Consider the following 16,044-nt stretch of genomic DNA (forward strand, 5'->3'; position numbering starts at 1 on the left):
ATGGCAGAGATGCGAGGGATGCTCCTAGTTCTGCTGTACGTCTCACACTCTTCTGCCAGTGAGTACGCTCCTCACAGTGAGTACACTCCTCGCTGTGAGGACTTGAGCTGCTCATGTCACACGGCAGGGGGAATTGGCCAGGGAAAGGCCCAGGATGTCCAGAGAGGGACCCAGGGGGAAGCTGACTCACAGGGCTCTGCTTGGATATCAGGCGTGGGTGGTGGGAATTAGGCAAAGAAGGGATAGGCAACTGGCTTCCACAGTCTGATGTCAGAGCTGATCCTCTGGGGAGACTGCCGTTAGGAAAGTAAGCCTCAGGCTACCGAAAGTCCTGTTCAGAAAGCCCACCCTACTCTTCCTGGGGCTCATCCCCCAGGCACCACGAGGTAGGGATGTCCTTCCCCCTGTCTGGGTGGGGGCCTGTGGTGCAGCTGGTACCCTTGGGAACCACGCCCTCCCTGTGTTTCTACTTCAGTATCGTTGTCCCAATGAAACCTTTTCTCTTTAATCCAAAAGAGTGTATTGCCGAATGGACCCTCAATTGCAGGGCTGGACCCAGGAGCAAGGACGTACCTGGGAGCCTGCTGGGACCTCAGTCTCTCCTTGACCCCCTGGTTGTCCAGGACTAAGATTCCAGCTAGAAAGGGGCAGGTGGAGAGAGGGGGCACCTGACTCAAGCAAGCTCTGTGGCTCTGGCTGCCACCAGCTGGCTTTGTCCTAACTTCCCGGAGTTCTATGGGAGACATGACAGAGCATCCACTCTCCTCCACCCTACCCCCCACACACCCCAACATCAAGGGTGAACCCCCTACCTTCCTAGCCTACTCCACTTCCTTGCAGCCCCCAAAAGACCAAAGGATGCCCACAAAACAGAAAAGGCCTCTCCTCCCTCTTAAAAAGCCTCAGGCAAGTGACCCAGGGCAAACATTTCATTTCTGGGTCAGATTTCCTCATTATATCCAAGGGTTTTATAATGTCAAATAAACTAGCCAACTAGAGCTTTCAGAGATCAATAGTCATCACCCATCTGTACATTCTTGTTGGGCTGGGTGAGAGTCATAACCTTGTTCACTAGACACTACCAGTGTCCCGTGAATTGAATAACTGGCCGAAAACATAGCCACCAATGATCTGACCCATAGCTGGCTAGTGGTGCCCACCAGGTCACACCTGTTACCCAGGGCCACCAATTTAGAAACAAGTACTGAGTACTTGTGGTCTTGGATTCATAAATAGCAACCAGAGTAGTGGTTTACATTTAAAAAAAAAAAAAAGGAATCATCTTTTTTTGGATGCCTTGGGTTTGGCATTATCAGTCATGAGGATAGAATTTGCAAAGCACCTTCCCATATTGTCTCCTCATGTGATCTTTACAACTCCAAGAGGTGTGTCACCACACATTTCAAAAGAGGAAACTGAGGCCCAGAGAGGTGAAGTGGCTTGTCCCAGGTCTCACGGCATAGGGGCCAACTGTACCTGGGACCCTGCATCCGGGGCCCTCCCAAAACACTCCTGGCTCTCAAGCCTGAATACACATTAGAAACTACCTGGGGAGGCTGTTTGAAATGCCAGTGCACCAACCCATCCCCAGGGGCCTGGGAAGTGTTGGGCAGCGCAGGACTGCGACGTGCAGCTGAGCTGAGAATCCCTGCACTCCACCCTGCGTACCGAGGATGAGACAGACACCTCTAGGTCCAGTAAGGAGGCTGGGCTTGGGGACGCTTGGGACAGGAAGAGTGGCATGGGAGGTAGGACACAGGGCAGGGAGGGAGTCAGCAGTCCACGAGAGCAAAACACCCAACGTGTACGCCATCCCATAATGGTGCCTGGAAAGTAGGAGGCTTGGCTCACCCAGTCTGGGGCTTTGGGCTTCAAGGGTCCTTCCTGCTTTGTCACAGTTAGAATCTCCATGATTCTATGTATATGGACTTCTTTTTAAATACAGAGCAATACAGCATCGTGGGTGAAACCAGACCTGGCAGGGGGAGACTATTACTTAAACAGAAACAGAATCCAGACTCCCCAAGAGACTGCCCAGTGGGAGGCAACTCATTTGAGGGCTTGAGAAGGCAAAGGCCAAGCTTGCCTGAATGGGCCAGGTGCAGTCTCCATTGGGTGGGACCTTTTAGCCCCTTGATGACAAGACTTCAGGAAGTGCTTGATACGGCAAAATGCTCTTATTCATTCACCAGGTGATTTACTGAGCACTTACTGTGGGCCAGGTGTATCCCTCTAGGGACACACCGGCGAGCAAAACAGACATGGGGGAGCCACGCATGAGGCAGGGAACACTGAGGACAGATCTGAGGATGTGAAATGTTGGCTGGAACAGGGTGAGGGGTTGAAGGTGTTTGGAGTTGGAATTCTGGCCCTGTAGCCTACCAGCTGTGTAACTTGGACAGTGCTTACCAGCTCTAGAATCTGATGCTCTCCCCCACAATGGAGAACGACAGCACCCACCTCCATTCTGTTGGAGGAATTATATGAAGTAGTATATATCAGCAGTGTTCAAACATTTTGGTCTTGGGACCCCTTTATATTCTTAAAAATTGTTGAGGACCTCCCCCCCCCAAATTTTTGTCATGAGGCTGTATATTCCTATCTTTACCATATTAGAAATTAAAAACTGGGAAAATTGTAAAACAGGAGAACACACAGGTTCACATGTGCTATTAGCCATCACAGTGATGACATCATGTAGCCTCTGGAAAATCCCCCTGTGCACTAGTGAGAAAATGAGGGTGAGAAAAACAAATACTGTCTTAGTGTTCTTATGAAAACATTTAAATCTTAAAGACCCTGGAAAGGGTCTTGAGTCCCAGAGGTCCCAGACCATGTTGAGAATCACTGATGTATGTAAATCTTTCAGATACTATCTCGAGTGTGCTGCTAAGTGCCCAATGGATGAGAGTGATCATTGGTAGCCTATGGTCATTTCTAGATTCAAAGATGCCATCAAGCATCTTTTATGGAGAAGACGACCCACTAGGAAAAGAAACGAGGGGGCAGTGGCAGAGTTAGTGGTGACCAAGATGGAGAGCCAGGAGTGGGGAACAAGCAGGAGAGGGCGTCCTGAGGTCAGATGCAGTGATGGTGGCCACAGGCCACCGACTCCTTGCCCCAGCATTGAGGTCCCCACACACCTTCCCCACAGGTTGTGGCATCCAGAAAGCCAGCGTTATAGAAACTTCCGAGGAGGGTTTGGTCAACGACAAGGAATTCCCGTGGGTGGTGTCGCTGCAGGATTCCCAGTACACCCACCTGACTTTTGGCAGCATCCTTAGTGAGTTCTGGATCATCAGCATCGCATCCGTCTTGCAGAACAGGCCAGTACCCCTGCCTTTGGGACTTACACAGCCCCCTGGGGGTGGGGGTGGAGGGATCTTTTTCTGTTCAGCTTAGGGAGGCCTGGAGGTGGATTCCTGGTAACAGGACAACAGGGCTTCTTACTGGCTCGGCACTTGCTCGCCAGGACTCTCGGGTTCCTAAAATCACCAGCTGTCAAAGTCATGCTGTCCAATGTGTTGGCTGCCATGGGGACTGCAAGGTGAAATGAAATCCTTCCAGCCTCCAAAGGAAGGATATCCATCCCCATACTACTGCAACCCCAGGCACTGACTCCTGATACCAGAGGTCCTGACTCTAGTCTTGTTAAATGAATTGATAGGAGCCCGCACCTAAAACACTTAACCTCAAGCCTTAACAACATGTCTGCCTCAGATATATGTACACAGAGAAAAGACTTGAAGGAAATGCGCAAATGTTTTAGGAGCACTTATCTCCTAAACGTTGAGAATGCACATGATTTCCATTTTCATCTTTGAACTTCTCTATTCCTCAAATTCTGTACAGTAAATATGCATTCTTGTAAACCAGGAAAAAGAAACCTCAAATAGTATTAAAGGAATAATGTTTTTGGTAAAACATCTTACTTTTTGACCCCATGATTTCACTTTTGGGAATCAACATTAAGGAAGTAACTTCAGCCACTGGAAAAGTTTTATGCACAAAGTTCATAGGATGGTTTGTTACACATAAAACACTGGAAATGTAATGTCCAATTATGGTGGATAAATAAATTAGAGTTACTCTTTCATAGGTATAGCATATAACAAACAGTATATAAATAATATATAATTACATATCTATCTCTCTTTATACTATTTATATGCCTTATAGGTGTATATAAATGTATATACACATACAAAGTATGGGAAGAGAGATTATAATTACTATAATTGGCTAAATAAGTAATAGTGTAAACTCTTAATGGAATATTGTACAGCTGCTGAATTTTTCATATCTATAATTTATATTATTTGAAAACACATGCATTTTTTAAAAATACATGCATTCAAATGAAAATACATATACATAGTATAATGTTCAGGATGAACCAAAGGGTATACAAGGAAAAGCAGCTCCTTCTTTCCCCTGGCCTTCAGAGACTAACTCCCTCCCTTAAGCCATAGCCTTTTTCTTGAATAGCCAGTTTCTTGAATATTCTTCCTTAATTAATGTATTAATGGTTATCTATATATCTATAGGTCTATCTGTATTGATTCTTACATCTGTTGACAGAGAAAGAATTTTCCTTCCCCCTGTATTAATCTGCTGGGACTGCCATAAGAAAATGCCACACACAGGGTAGCTTAGACAAGAGAAATTTATCTCTCACCATTTTGGAGGCTGAAGTCCAAGATCAAGTCCAAGATCAGCAGGACTGGTTTCTCTTGAAGATTCTCCTAGGCTTGCATACCACTGCCTTCTCGCTGTGTCCTCACATGGCCTTTCCTCAATGCGAGTACTCCTGGTGTCTCTGTTCCCTCCTATAAGGACACTAGTCCTATCAGATTAGGGCCCCATACTTAGGAGCCCACTTGATCTTAAATACCCTCTGTCCAAATACGGTCACCTTTGGGGCCAGGACTTCACCTACAAACTTGGCAGGACAGAGTCCAGTCTATAACAACCTCCATACAGTTGGTAGCACACCAACACAGTGTTACACTCGTAGTCTTTTTCACTCTACTGGGAATGTGGAGCCAACTTTTCTTACCATTACATGGAGAGCGCAAACATTTATCAGCTGCACAATATCCCAAGACAGATCTACTATAATTGCACAGTCCTCTATGAATGGAAATTGGGGCTGCCTCCGATCTTTTACTGGTACAAAAATGGTGCAGTAGATATACTTGTACCTATGTTATTCCAAACACATGCAATGTCCTGTAGCATAAATAACCCAGGAGTGGAAAGACTCAGCCAAATAGTAGTAGCCATTGCCAACTAGCCTTCCAGAAAGGTTCTGCTTTCCATGTTGTGTTTTCATTATTGCTATTTTCTATCTGGTCTGTTTCAGTTTTGACTTTCTCTTTGCCTTAGAATTTTATTAAAGACAGAGTTTTTAAATACCCAGGTAGTGGGGTGTTTTGTCTATTTTGTTTTCTGACATTATTGAATTTTGAGGTATACTTCATGGTGAACTGATCTATTTGGGAATTTGTTGGAGTTGTCCTTGTGGTCTACTATATGTGATCCATGTGAATATTTTCCACAGTTAAAATTCAAATTTCATTCTGTCTTTGGTGTAAAATTTAATATATAAAACTGGGGGAGGTAATCTCCTTGATCTGTCCTAGGCTGCCAAAGGTAAATGAAAATCTATCACAAATAAGCTTCAGGCTTTTTCTGTTTCCTGAGTGTTCCCTTTGTGAACATTATGTCATGGGCTGCAGATGTTTATGACTATGACATCTTCACTGTAGACTGTAGACTGAATTCTTTCTCATCATTAAGAGCCTCTCTTTGTCTTAGTTCATGCTTTTCTGCTCTGAATTGACAGTCAGAATGAAACTCCTGCTTCTTGCTTTATTTTAGGTTATGTTTTCTGCTTTTGTTGCTTCTTTTCTTTTCACACTATTGCCTCTGTTTTGTTTTGTATGTCTCTTCTGACAAATTTGGGAAGTTTGAGTTTTTGTTTTGGTGTTCATTTTTAGAGTTATAATTTCATGGAAGATGACTACATCCTCAGTTTCTTTCTGGACTGTCCTCTTAGACTCTGCTATATTTCCTTGGGTGATTCCCAAGAGGAGAAAGGGAAAACACCCAGAATGAATTCCATCATTACTAAAATCGGAATTTCTCTGAAGAGTATTTACAGAGTATATAATATGAAAAGATAAGATGTTTATGTTAAAATGTTAAGTGCTAAAATCGAGTCAAGATTACATCTTGGCCGTAACAATGGCCATGTAGAAAAACAAAAAATAAAACCATGGAAAAAGCATGAAAAAAAGATAATCAGCCACAACTTAACAATTATTTTTGGGTGGTAGGACAAATGATGTTCAGGTGGAGGATTCCCAAGATGCTCTGGGCTCACAAAGGAGGACACAAGCCTAGGGGTTCAGAAAAGATTTCCTAGGGACTGGGTCCAAAGGGGTCAGTAAAAATTAGCCCAGGAAAAATGAGTTGAATGAGTATTCCAAGCAAAGCAAAAACAAAAACAAAAACAAAAACAAAAAAACCCAGTAAATATGAAAACAGGGAAGGGTGACTCTTTCATCATGCCTTGGCTTCTCAAGTTTCCCTTGCTCTCTCTCTAGGAAGGACGTCATCGTTATAGTTGGTATAGCTAAGATGGATGCCAAAGTGATTTCTCATGAAGAGTATCCAGTCAACACCATCATCATCCATGAGGATTTTGATAATGAAACCATGACGAATAACATAGCCCTCCTGAAGACAGACACGGCAATAGAGTTCAGCAGCCTGGTCCAGCCCATCTGCTTCCTCAGCAGAAAGCTGCATGTGTCCCCAGTCTTGCGGAATTGCTGGGTGGCAGGATGGAATCCCACGTCCGCAGTTAATGCCTTCCTTCTCCTAGAGGAGGCTGTGTGTGTGCTAGCGGTGGGGGTGACTTGGATGAACCATTCTGGGGCTTATCTTAATAATTCAGGCTGCTCAAGATTCTGGAGTTGGGCTGGAACCCTCATGTAATCAGTCAAGATTTGCAATGCTTGCCTTATCTGTGACCGTTCTTACATTTGGTCCTACACCAAAATTAGAAGTACGTAGGCAGGGAACGACCTGAAGTGAGTGCAAAGTTAGGGAGGAGTCAGGGAATCTTATTCTGATTATAATCTTATAATCATATAATAGAATCTTATAACTGATTATCCTCTTAGGTAAGCCATCTTTGTTTCCTTGGGACATGAACAAGGAAATGTATTCTCTGTAGATGTGGAAGAAGGGTGGAATATGTTCATTTTCAGATTCAGGTTCAAAGCAAAGGTAGTTTTCAGAAAAACTCAGACACATGTTCTGATTTCTATAAGGAAAAGGGGTTTATCAGAACATTTTCTACTCATTCCCATCTGGATATGTGAGTTGTTGTTGAATTGACATAGGCAATGTCTTCTTGTTAATAATTCCTGGCTCTCTGTTGCATGGTCCAGACAGGAAATCACATGACGATGAGTATCCTGAGGAAAATCTCCGTGAAAGACATCGACCTGTGTCCTTTACACAGAATCAAGAAAACAGGATGTGGCAATCACGTAGAGCAGGAAACCGATGCTGTCTGCTTGGTAAGAACATGATGGAGTAAAAGCTAAAGTCTGAGATTAAGCAGTGGTCATTTCAAGGGAGCCTGGGGACTCTCCCTCGTTGCATGGTGAACTCCATGGGTACTGGCAGGGACTGGCACCTGGGATTCCTAGCTGTCTCCCAGCACTTGGCAGACAGCAAATGCTCAATAAAAATCTACTGAATGGCCTAAACAGGCACCATTTTCACTGTGACATGATTAAGCATGTCTAAGTCATAGATGTTTTCTCACTGGCTAGAAGTTTGGAAGTGTGAGTTCAAACCATGTATGCAGATATACTTCGAGCATGTCCACAGGGTGGGGTCCTCGTCTTCGGCTTCTATGGACCCTAGCCTCTGATGCTTGGTGCTCATCAGTTACCAAATTTTTTTCTGTAAGAAGCCCTGCCCTCCATCAGGATGCGGGCTGTATAGATGTGCTTCTATGCCTCAGCAAAATGGGCGAAATTCACAAGCCCTTGGCCCAGGCTCCCTCATGTCCACACCCAGAGAAGGTGTGGTTTACAGAGGTCACACAGTTAATAAACGTTAGGGTAAGGATGAAAACATAGGTCCACCAGATTTCCGGGTACTTTTTCTCCTCTGTAAGTGCTGATCATCCACTTAGGATTCCCTGGTGGGGAAATTTTTTTTCCAGATGATCCAGGGAAAGTATTTTAGAGAAAGAGGGGAAAATACCTATATGCAGACAATTCTTTCTAAAAGTAATTTTATTGCAAATGTTTGAAGGACTGTCTTTCATTAGGCAGTAAGTTTGACCTTCCAAAGTTGGTTCAACATTTATTGAGGGCCTACTTCTTTTAAAGATTTTATTTACTTATTTATTTGAGGGAGAGAGAGTGAGCAAGAGAAAGAGAATACAAGCCAGGGGTGGCGGAGGGGCAGAGGGAGAAGCAAACTCCCCACTGAGCAAGGAGCCTGACTCAGGGATCAATCCCAAGACTCTGTCTGGGATCTTAACACTTAACCCACCGAGCCACCGTGGTGCCCCTGAGTGCCTACTATGTACTGGACTCTCTACCAGGTGGAAGACTAACAACTTTTTAAAGTAGATAATGTGTTAAAATACAGTAGAAAATATAGCTATTTATCAAAATCCTGCTATCAGCCATTCCATCAATCTAGCACCTTATTTCATCAAATGTAAGATTCTAAGTTGTAGAATACACCATTTTTTTCTATGGAATGTCAAGTGAGAAAATGCTGCCAGTTGAACTCTGACATCAACCAATTAAGAGACACATTTCATTCCAAAGATGCTAATTTTTCAAGAGCATCTTAGATTCAATGGAATATGGTAAGTTGCTCATACTCTAAATGATTACCTCTTTAAATCTATCTGCAAAGTTCAAATTGGTTTTTACCTATTGGTTTTTAACTGGAGCACACCTGCAGTCAGTCCTTTGTTTTTGAACTGTGCTCGCAAATTGGCTCAGACAGTGACTTGTCTACCTAGAATACTTTCCTCTCAGAAACGTGTTCTAGCATCCAGAGATCCTCAAAGTCATTCAAATATGTAGATGATGGTACAATAAACCACCTAAATCCAGTATCTGCCTAATGGGTGCCCAGAAACCCAACCCAAAGTGGAATCACTCAGAATTCACCCCCCCCCCATTTCCCCACAACCATTAGGGTTTTTGTTCACTGTCAAGGTTGAGGATCACGCAATGAAAGAGCCCCTCTGGGGCGCCTGGGTGGCTCAGTGGGTTAAAGCCTCTGCCTTCAGCTCAGGTCATGATCCCAGGGTCCTGGGATCGAGCCCCGCATCGGGCTCTCTGCTCAGCGGGGAGCCTGCTTCACCTTCTCTCTCTCTGCCTGCCTCTCTGCCTGCTTGTGATCTGTCTGTCAAATTAATAAATAAAAATCTTAAAAAAAAAAAGCAAGAGCCCCTCTAAGCTGGGGCGGCTCCCCTGGGAGATGAGGTGGGACTGCTCCAGAGGAGCCCCTGTCCTACTTCTCTCAGCTGCTCGGGCTTCAGAAGTCCGGTTCCACAGATTATGAGGAAGAGAAAAAGCGGTGTATTCTACCCCCACAAGAAACGGCAACTTGCAAAACCATGCCACAGCCAGGAAGGTCTACCCCACACTCATTCATCAAACCATTTGTCCTAAATTGCATTGTTTTTCTTCCTCAAGCTATGAAACCACAGTTTAGGTAAACTGGGGGTGGGACTGGTGACAGGAGGGGAGACCACGCTATGCTTGGCCCGAGAGCCTCTGTGCCCCAGGTAGACACGAGCAGGTGCAGACAGGAGCCAACTCGACAGTATTACCACTGCCAGCCAGAACTTGGGATGAAATCTCTGCCCTCTGCTCCCTGGCAGCACGGGTCAGCAAGAACAACGTGTGCTCGCCCTGTCCTTCTACAGAGGCAGCCACGCAGATCAAAGGGGTGGGTTGGCCTTTGAATGACAACCCCTCTGGGGCCAAGATGGACCACAGAGCTGGAATGGGGGTCAGGTGTTCCCTGAAGGGGAACCTCGGGGTGGGGCAGGTAAGGTAAATAATACCTAGAAGTTGTCCTGTTGCTGTTCCCATATTTCTCAGCTTTTCACAGAAAAGTGATGGCCTTTTCTAGACACCAGAATAATGGCAGCTGATTCTTTACTGAGTGCGGACTGTACGCCAGGCATGGCGTTAGGAGTTCTGCCTATGGTACAAACACTTTAACTCAGAAACCAGTAGGTGACTCACTGGGGTCAAGTACGTAGGGAAGCATGCTGAGCTCCACATGCTCCCTTGAAGGGAGACAAGGTCTGTGTGGCGGAGCACTTCTTGTGGGAACATGGGCAGAGCTGAAGAGCAGGGGCGCGGGCAGACAGCTGCCCTGGGTGGACAGGCTGTGAACCTCCCTGGCTAGTGCTCCTGGGGATGTGTGACTCTGACCTCAGCAGGAGTGTGGGATGGAGGGAGCAGCTTCAATGAAGGACAGAAACAAAGCAGAGAGGAGAAGAAAAAATGTAAGCATTCTAGCCAGAAAGGGGGAGGGGGGGAGTCAACATTTGAGGAATGAGAAACTAAAAGACAGTGAGGATTTAGTCAAAGGGGCATGAAAACGAAATGGGAACCAGAAAGCTAGAGCCAAACTGCAGAAACCTACAAATAATTTGCATAATAAAAGAAAAGTAATCGCGTTGGAATTTGTGGTAGTGGCCGCCTAGTTTGGAATTGGTAGCCTATAATTTACCCCATCTCCAGTGAGAACTAGCATAAAGCATTTCTAGAACAAATAGTAAATTGCAGAAGGATATATATTTTTTAAAAAATAAGTTTTTCTTCTTAGAAGCCTTCTGTCTTTTGTCACAGGGGGACCCAGGAAACCCAATGATGTGCCAGCTCCAGAAACTGAACATGTGGGTGCTGACAGGAATCTTGTCCCACGGTGGTGAGAAATGCCCCGGCCTATTTCTGTACATCAAGGTGGAAGACTATAGCGACTGGATTATGTCCAAGACTAAGAAAACCAGCCGTCCCCTCTCTTCCTTCCACCACTGGGAGGAATCGTTTCCTTTCTCCAGCTACTCATCACATATCATCATGACGCCGAAAAAACATTCCGGGCTGGGCCAGGGTGAATGGTCCCAAACATACATGCAAGGACATATAAAGGTCACCTCTCACACCTTGCCAACATTGCCAGCTTTGCCAACATTTCCAGCATTGCCAACAAACAGCTCTAGAAAGAGTCTAGACATGGGGGAGAAAGGGTTAGGGGAATTAGGCAAGTCTTCTGTTATGGCCGCACAACCCATGTACTATGACTATTACGGGGAGGCCGGGGACAATGGTGGGTCTACTTCAGGTCAGAACAGGTTACATCAGCCCCAAGAAATTATCTTGTTTTTCTCTGTGCTGGTTTTCTTTTGCAACAGTATCTAGTCTAGGAGCTAACCCTCCCAACTGGAGTAAGCTCAGGATGCTGAGTGCCCGGCAGCCACCACGCCGTTTTGGTGTCTGTCTTTTTGAGTTGGCACACCCAGGCTGCCACGGACAGGCCCACGGCGCATTCTGGGCTGGCTCTCTCCTCTGCCCCACTCCCGCATGCGGGATGGTCACTTTCCTTTGTGCTTGTGAACTAAATGTGGGCTAACAAGTGTCAAACCATTAGAGTGCCCTGTGGTTCTTTCAGTGTTAACGGCTCCAGAGTCGGGGACACCACGCAGCACAGGGAACAGTGAGAGGACCCCTTGACTGGAAAGGAGCTGATGACTTTAATGGATCCCGCTGGTCTGCAGCCGTGGCCTCCCTCAGGCTATTTCTCAGGGGGGCAAATTGCCTGCAACTGCTCATTGGTGGTTTTCATTTTATTCCACGCCTTGCGGTAGCCTTTTAAGGACATCTGCAAAAAGGAAAAGGGGGGTGGGGTGGGGAGAAGGTCATTTGGGGAAAAGCAATTGTGATTTTTCCAGAACACAACCCGCATCTAGCCCTGCAAGGCTGCAGGGGGTGTGTGTGGGCAATTCGAGTTTGCAAGACTCTTCAAGAGTTTGTTTCTGTTGGTGAAGGGAGAGGCTGCAGGTTCCTATGGGGTTGCTACTTGGCTCCAAATCTGATGGGCCCAAGTTTGGATCCTAATTCACTCCCTGCCACCAAGTGACCATGGGAAGGGCAAGAGAAAGTACTGGGAGAAAAAGAGCCTGGGTCTAGACAGGAAAAAGCCAGGCTTCCAAAGTGACCTGCCTGGGTTTCTGAGCTACTCTGCTGATGTCTCCAGTGTCCTCCATATGCAACCCAGCCTGCGACAGACCTAGTGCCTTCCCTTCCTTTTGTCTGACCCTTTGCACCTTTCTCATTTTCTCTTCCACGCTCACAAGGGGCTAGGGTGCTCTGAGCACGCTGTACCATACGGAAAGGCTGTGGGGTTACTAAGGATGAAAAACCCATGGCAACTATGTAAATGCATGGAATCAGGTTCTGATATTAAAAATCCATTATTATCTCATTTTTTAAAAAACTGGCTTCTCCATGTATAAGGTAGCAACGACTAAATCACCAATGTTGGGGGAAGTGATACAGAAACTTCCAGAATTCATTAAGAAAACAAGCAACTAAAAACACGACTACTACCGAGTCTCCTCCTGATCACTTGAAAAGACCCTGTCCCTAACACTGAAAAGGCAACTTTAAAAAAAAAAAAAAAAGAAAGGGCATCCAAGGGCATCCTTCATTTTCCTATAAGACTTGAAGGGATTGCTGAGATTTCTCATAGACATTACATGTCCGAACATTGGTATTCTTAGCTTGAAAAGCAAAACCCTAGACAAGAATGTGAAGGACATGAAAGACTGCCCATCTTGGGGGTTCTCTGGGACTTACCTCTGCAATCTCCACTTTCCTTTCCCACATCTTGATGGTCTTCTCCAGTTCCCCATTGAAGATCTTCTCCCGCACATACACCATCACCTGGGGTGAGCGGAACTCAGCCAGCTGTTTGCGGAGCTTTTTGTTCAAAGCCTCAGCCTTGGCCCGGTCCTGGGTTGGGAAGGACTGATTAAACCAGGGATCCTGGCGGTTCTGGCTTACTGGACTTACTGACCTTGACATCTCTCCCCAGTTTCAATGGAGTTCTCAAAATCATGTTGAAATTTTCAAAGAAGTGGGGAAAATCCTAAGATTCTGATGCTGATTTTTTTTTTTAACAAATGATGATGTTTTCATTCAGTTCAGAAACACAAAGTGCAGTCTAAAAGAGAATTTTTCCCTTCCATCTTTCCTTTATTGAGAAATTTGTTTTCCCTGTTGTGATTTCTTAGGTTTGGTGGTTTCTGGGGGAAAACTATGTACTTAAGCACACTTTGATTTGATCAATCTCAACTCACTTTCCTTTTTGTAAAATATATGTAACATAGAATTTCCCATTTTGACCACTTTTAAGTGTGTAGTTCTGTGGCATTCAGTACATTCACAGTATTGTACGAGCTTTACCACAATCCATCTCCACAATTTTCTTCATTTTGCAAAACTAAACCCCTATACTCATGAAACACGGACTCCCCAGGACCCCTTCCCCTAAGCCCTGGCAACCACTCATCTACTTTCTGTCTCTATCAATTTCATTCTTCAAGAATCTCATATAAGTGGAATCAGACAATACTTGTGCTTTTGTGACAGGCTTATTTCGCTCAATATAATGTCGTCAGTGTTTATCTGTGTTGTAGGATATGCAGAATTTCCTTCCTATTTAGGCTGAATTATATCCCCGTTGTACGTATATGCTACATTTTGCTTCTCCATTCAACTGCCAATGAACACTTGGGTTCTACCCCTTGGCTATCATGAATAGTGCTGCTGGGAACATGGGTGTATAAACATCTCTTCCAGTTCATGCTTTCAGTTCTCTTAGGTATGTACCTAGAAGTGGAATTGCCAGGTCAATAGTTAGTCAATTTTTTGAGGAATCTCTTTTTTAGTTTTTTTTTTTTTAAGATTTTATTTATTTATTTGACAGAGATCACAAGTAGGCAGAGAGGCAGGCAGAGAGAGAGGGGGAAGTAGGCTCCCTGCTGAGCAGAGAGCCCGATGCCGGGCTCGATCCCAGGACGCTGGGATCATGACCTGAGCCGAAGGCAGAGGCCTTAACCCACTGAGACACCCTGGCGCCCCTTTAGTTTTTTTTTTTTTTTAAGATTTTATTTATTTATTTGACAGAGAGACACAGCGAGAGAGGGAACATAAGCAGAGGGAGTGGGAGAGGGAGAAGCAGGCCTCCCACTGAGCAGAGAGCCCCACGCGGGGCTCAATTCCAGGACCCTGGGATCATGACCTGAGCCGAAGGCAGACACTTAATGATTGAGCCACCCAGACGTCCCTTAAGTTTTATTTTTAAAATTATCGTACAGTAAATTAACTAGTCTTTTCCTTTGAGTGGATTTTTTTGAACTAGCAATGTCCTTCTGCCTTTCTTTTTGGTTTAAATATTTATTTATTTATTTTTGGGAGAGAGAAAGTACCTGAACAGTAGGGGCAGAGAGACTCTCCAGCAGATTCCCCACTGAGCACAGAGCCTGTCACTGGGCATGCTCTCGAGACCCTGAGATCACAACCTGAGCTAAAACCAAGAGTGGAATGCTTAACTGACTCAGCCACCCCGGCACCCCTTATTTTTTATTTTAACAATTGTTTTGAATAGGCAATACATGCAATTTAAACGGTATAAAAGTATACAGTGACAATCTTCCATCCCACCCTGTCTCTAGCCACACAGTTCTTCCCAGAGGCATGTACTATTTTTAGGTTCTGCATATTCTTCTAGAAATCTACGCTCATATAAACCTATTATTTTACCTTTTTTGTCCAAAGAGTAGCCAATGCTATTCACTTTTACCCCTCCAACTTTTTTTTCACTCAATAAATATCAGCAGAGCTGTATCCTCACATTAAAAAACTCATTCTTTTTAACAGCTGCATCATTTTCCATTGCGTAGATGTACCCTGATTTAACAAGTCCTCACAACAGTCATTCAACTCCTCAATCCCCTGCTAGCACAATAAACAATGCTGTGATTACTAATCTTCTGGGTGGAGGTCATACTATAAATATGCAAGTACATCAGGAGGATGAACTACTGCGAGTGAAATTGCCCGCTTGAAGACACTGGTTCTCAACTGTGGGGTGAGGGAGGAGGCAGTTTTGCTCCCAGGAGACATGGCAATGTCTGGAGATGTTCTCGGCTGTCACAACTAGGGGGGTGCCACTGATACCTAGTAGGTAGAGGCCAGGGATGCCACTAAACTTCCTAGAGGGCACAGGACAGTCCCCCACAACACGAAATTAGCTGACCCAAAATGTCGGTGGTGCCTAGGCCCTGCCACGAGCATATAGGTATGTTTGGTACTGAATACTAAAAGTGCCTTCTCTGACCATAAGCCAATTCAGCCTCTGCAGCTATGCCTGAGGCTGCCTGTGTTTTTGCCCATTCTCTCAACAGTCTTACCAATTTTTTTTTTTTACCATTCCTAATCTAGGAGAGGGGGAAGTGGTCTCTTGTTACAGTTTTATTCTCTATTCCTTATTTGTGAGGTAGAATATTTTTCATAAGTTTGAGACTTTCTGGCTTTTCTATAAACTGTATAAATCATTTACCCATTTTGTCTATTTTTTGGTTAGATTTTTCTTCTTAATTTGTAAAAGATATTTGTGGCTTTTTTTTTAAAAGATTTTATTTATTTATTTGACAGACAGATCACAAGTAGGCAGAGAGGCAGGCAGAGAAAGAGAGGAGGAAGCAGGCTCCCTGCTGAGCAGAGAGCCCGATACAGGGCTCAATCCCAGGACACTGGGATCATGACCTGAGCCGAAGGCAGTGGCTTTAACCCACTGAGCCACCCAGGCGCCCCAAAGATATTTGTGTTTTAAGAAAATTCACTCCTGGGCACCTGGGTGGCTCAGTGGGTTAAGCCTCTGCCTTCGGCTCAGGTCATGATCTCA

The 16,044-nt window shown here is 45.0% G+C and overlaps 2 protein-coding genes across 2 annotated transcripts in view; one reads left to right on the plus strand and one right to left on the minus strand.

Moving 5' to 3' along the window:
- PRSS54 (serine protease 54) lies at positions 1-11,495 on the plus strand (the record flags this gene model as incomplete). Its single annotated transcript, XM_080828520.1, has 5 exons — positions 1-76; positions 3,155-3,330; positions 6,616-6,870; positions 7,464-7,595; positions 10,923-11,495. The coding sequence occupies 5 exons, from the start codon at positions 1-3 to the stop codon at positions 11,493-11,495; spliced, it is 1,212 nt and encodes a 403-aa protein (XP_080684646.1).
- Positions 10,852-16,044, minus strand: part of CFAP263 (cilia and flagella associated protein 263) — a 26,862-nt gene continuing 21,669 nt past the window's right edge. Inside the window, exons 8-9 of the mRNA XM_080829230.1 lie at positions 12,933-13,088; positions 10,852-11,955 (exon numbers count right to left, since the gene is read on the minus strand). Of these exons, the coding sequence (XP_080685356.1) occupies positions 11,869-11,955; positions 12,933-13,088 (243 nt within the window). The 3' untranslated portion in view covers positions 10,852-11,868. The remainder of the gene's footprint in view (positions 11,956-12,932; positions 13,089-16,044) is intronic.

The sequence above is a fragment of the Martes martes genome, assembly GCF_963455335.1.
Source record: "Martes martes genome assembly, chromosome: 17".
Classification (NCBI taxonomy): Eukaryota; Metazoa; Chordata; class Mammalia; order Carnivora; family Mustelidae; genus Martes; species Martes martes.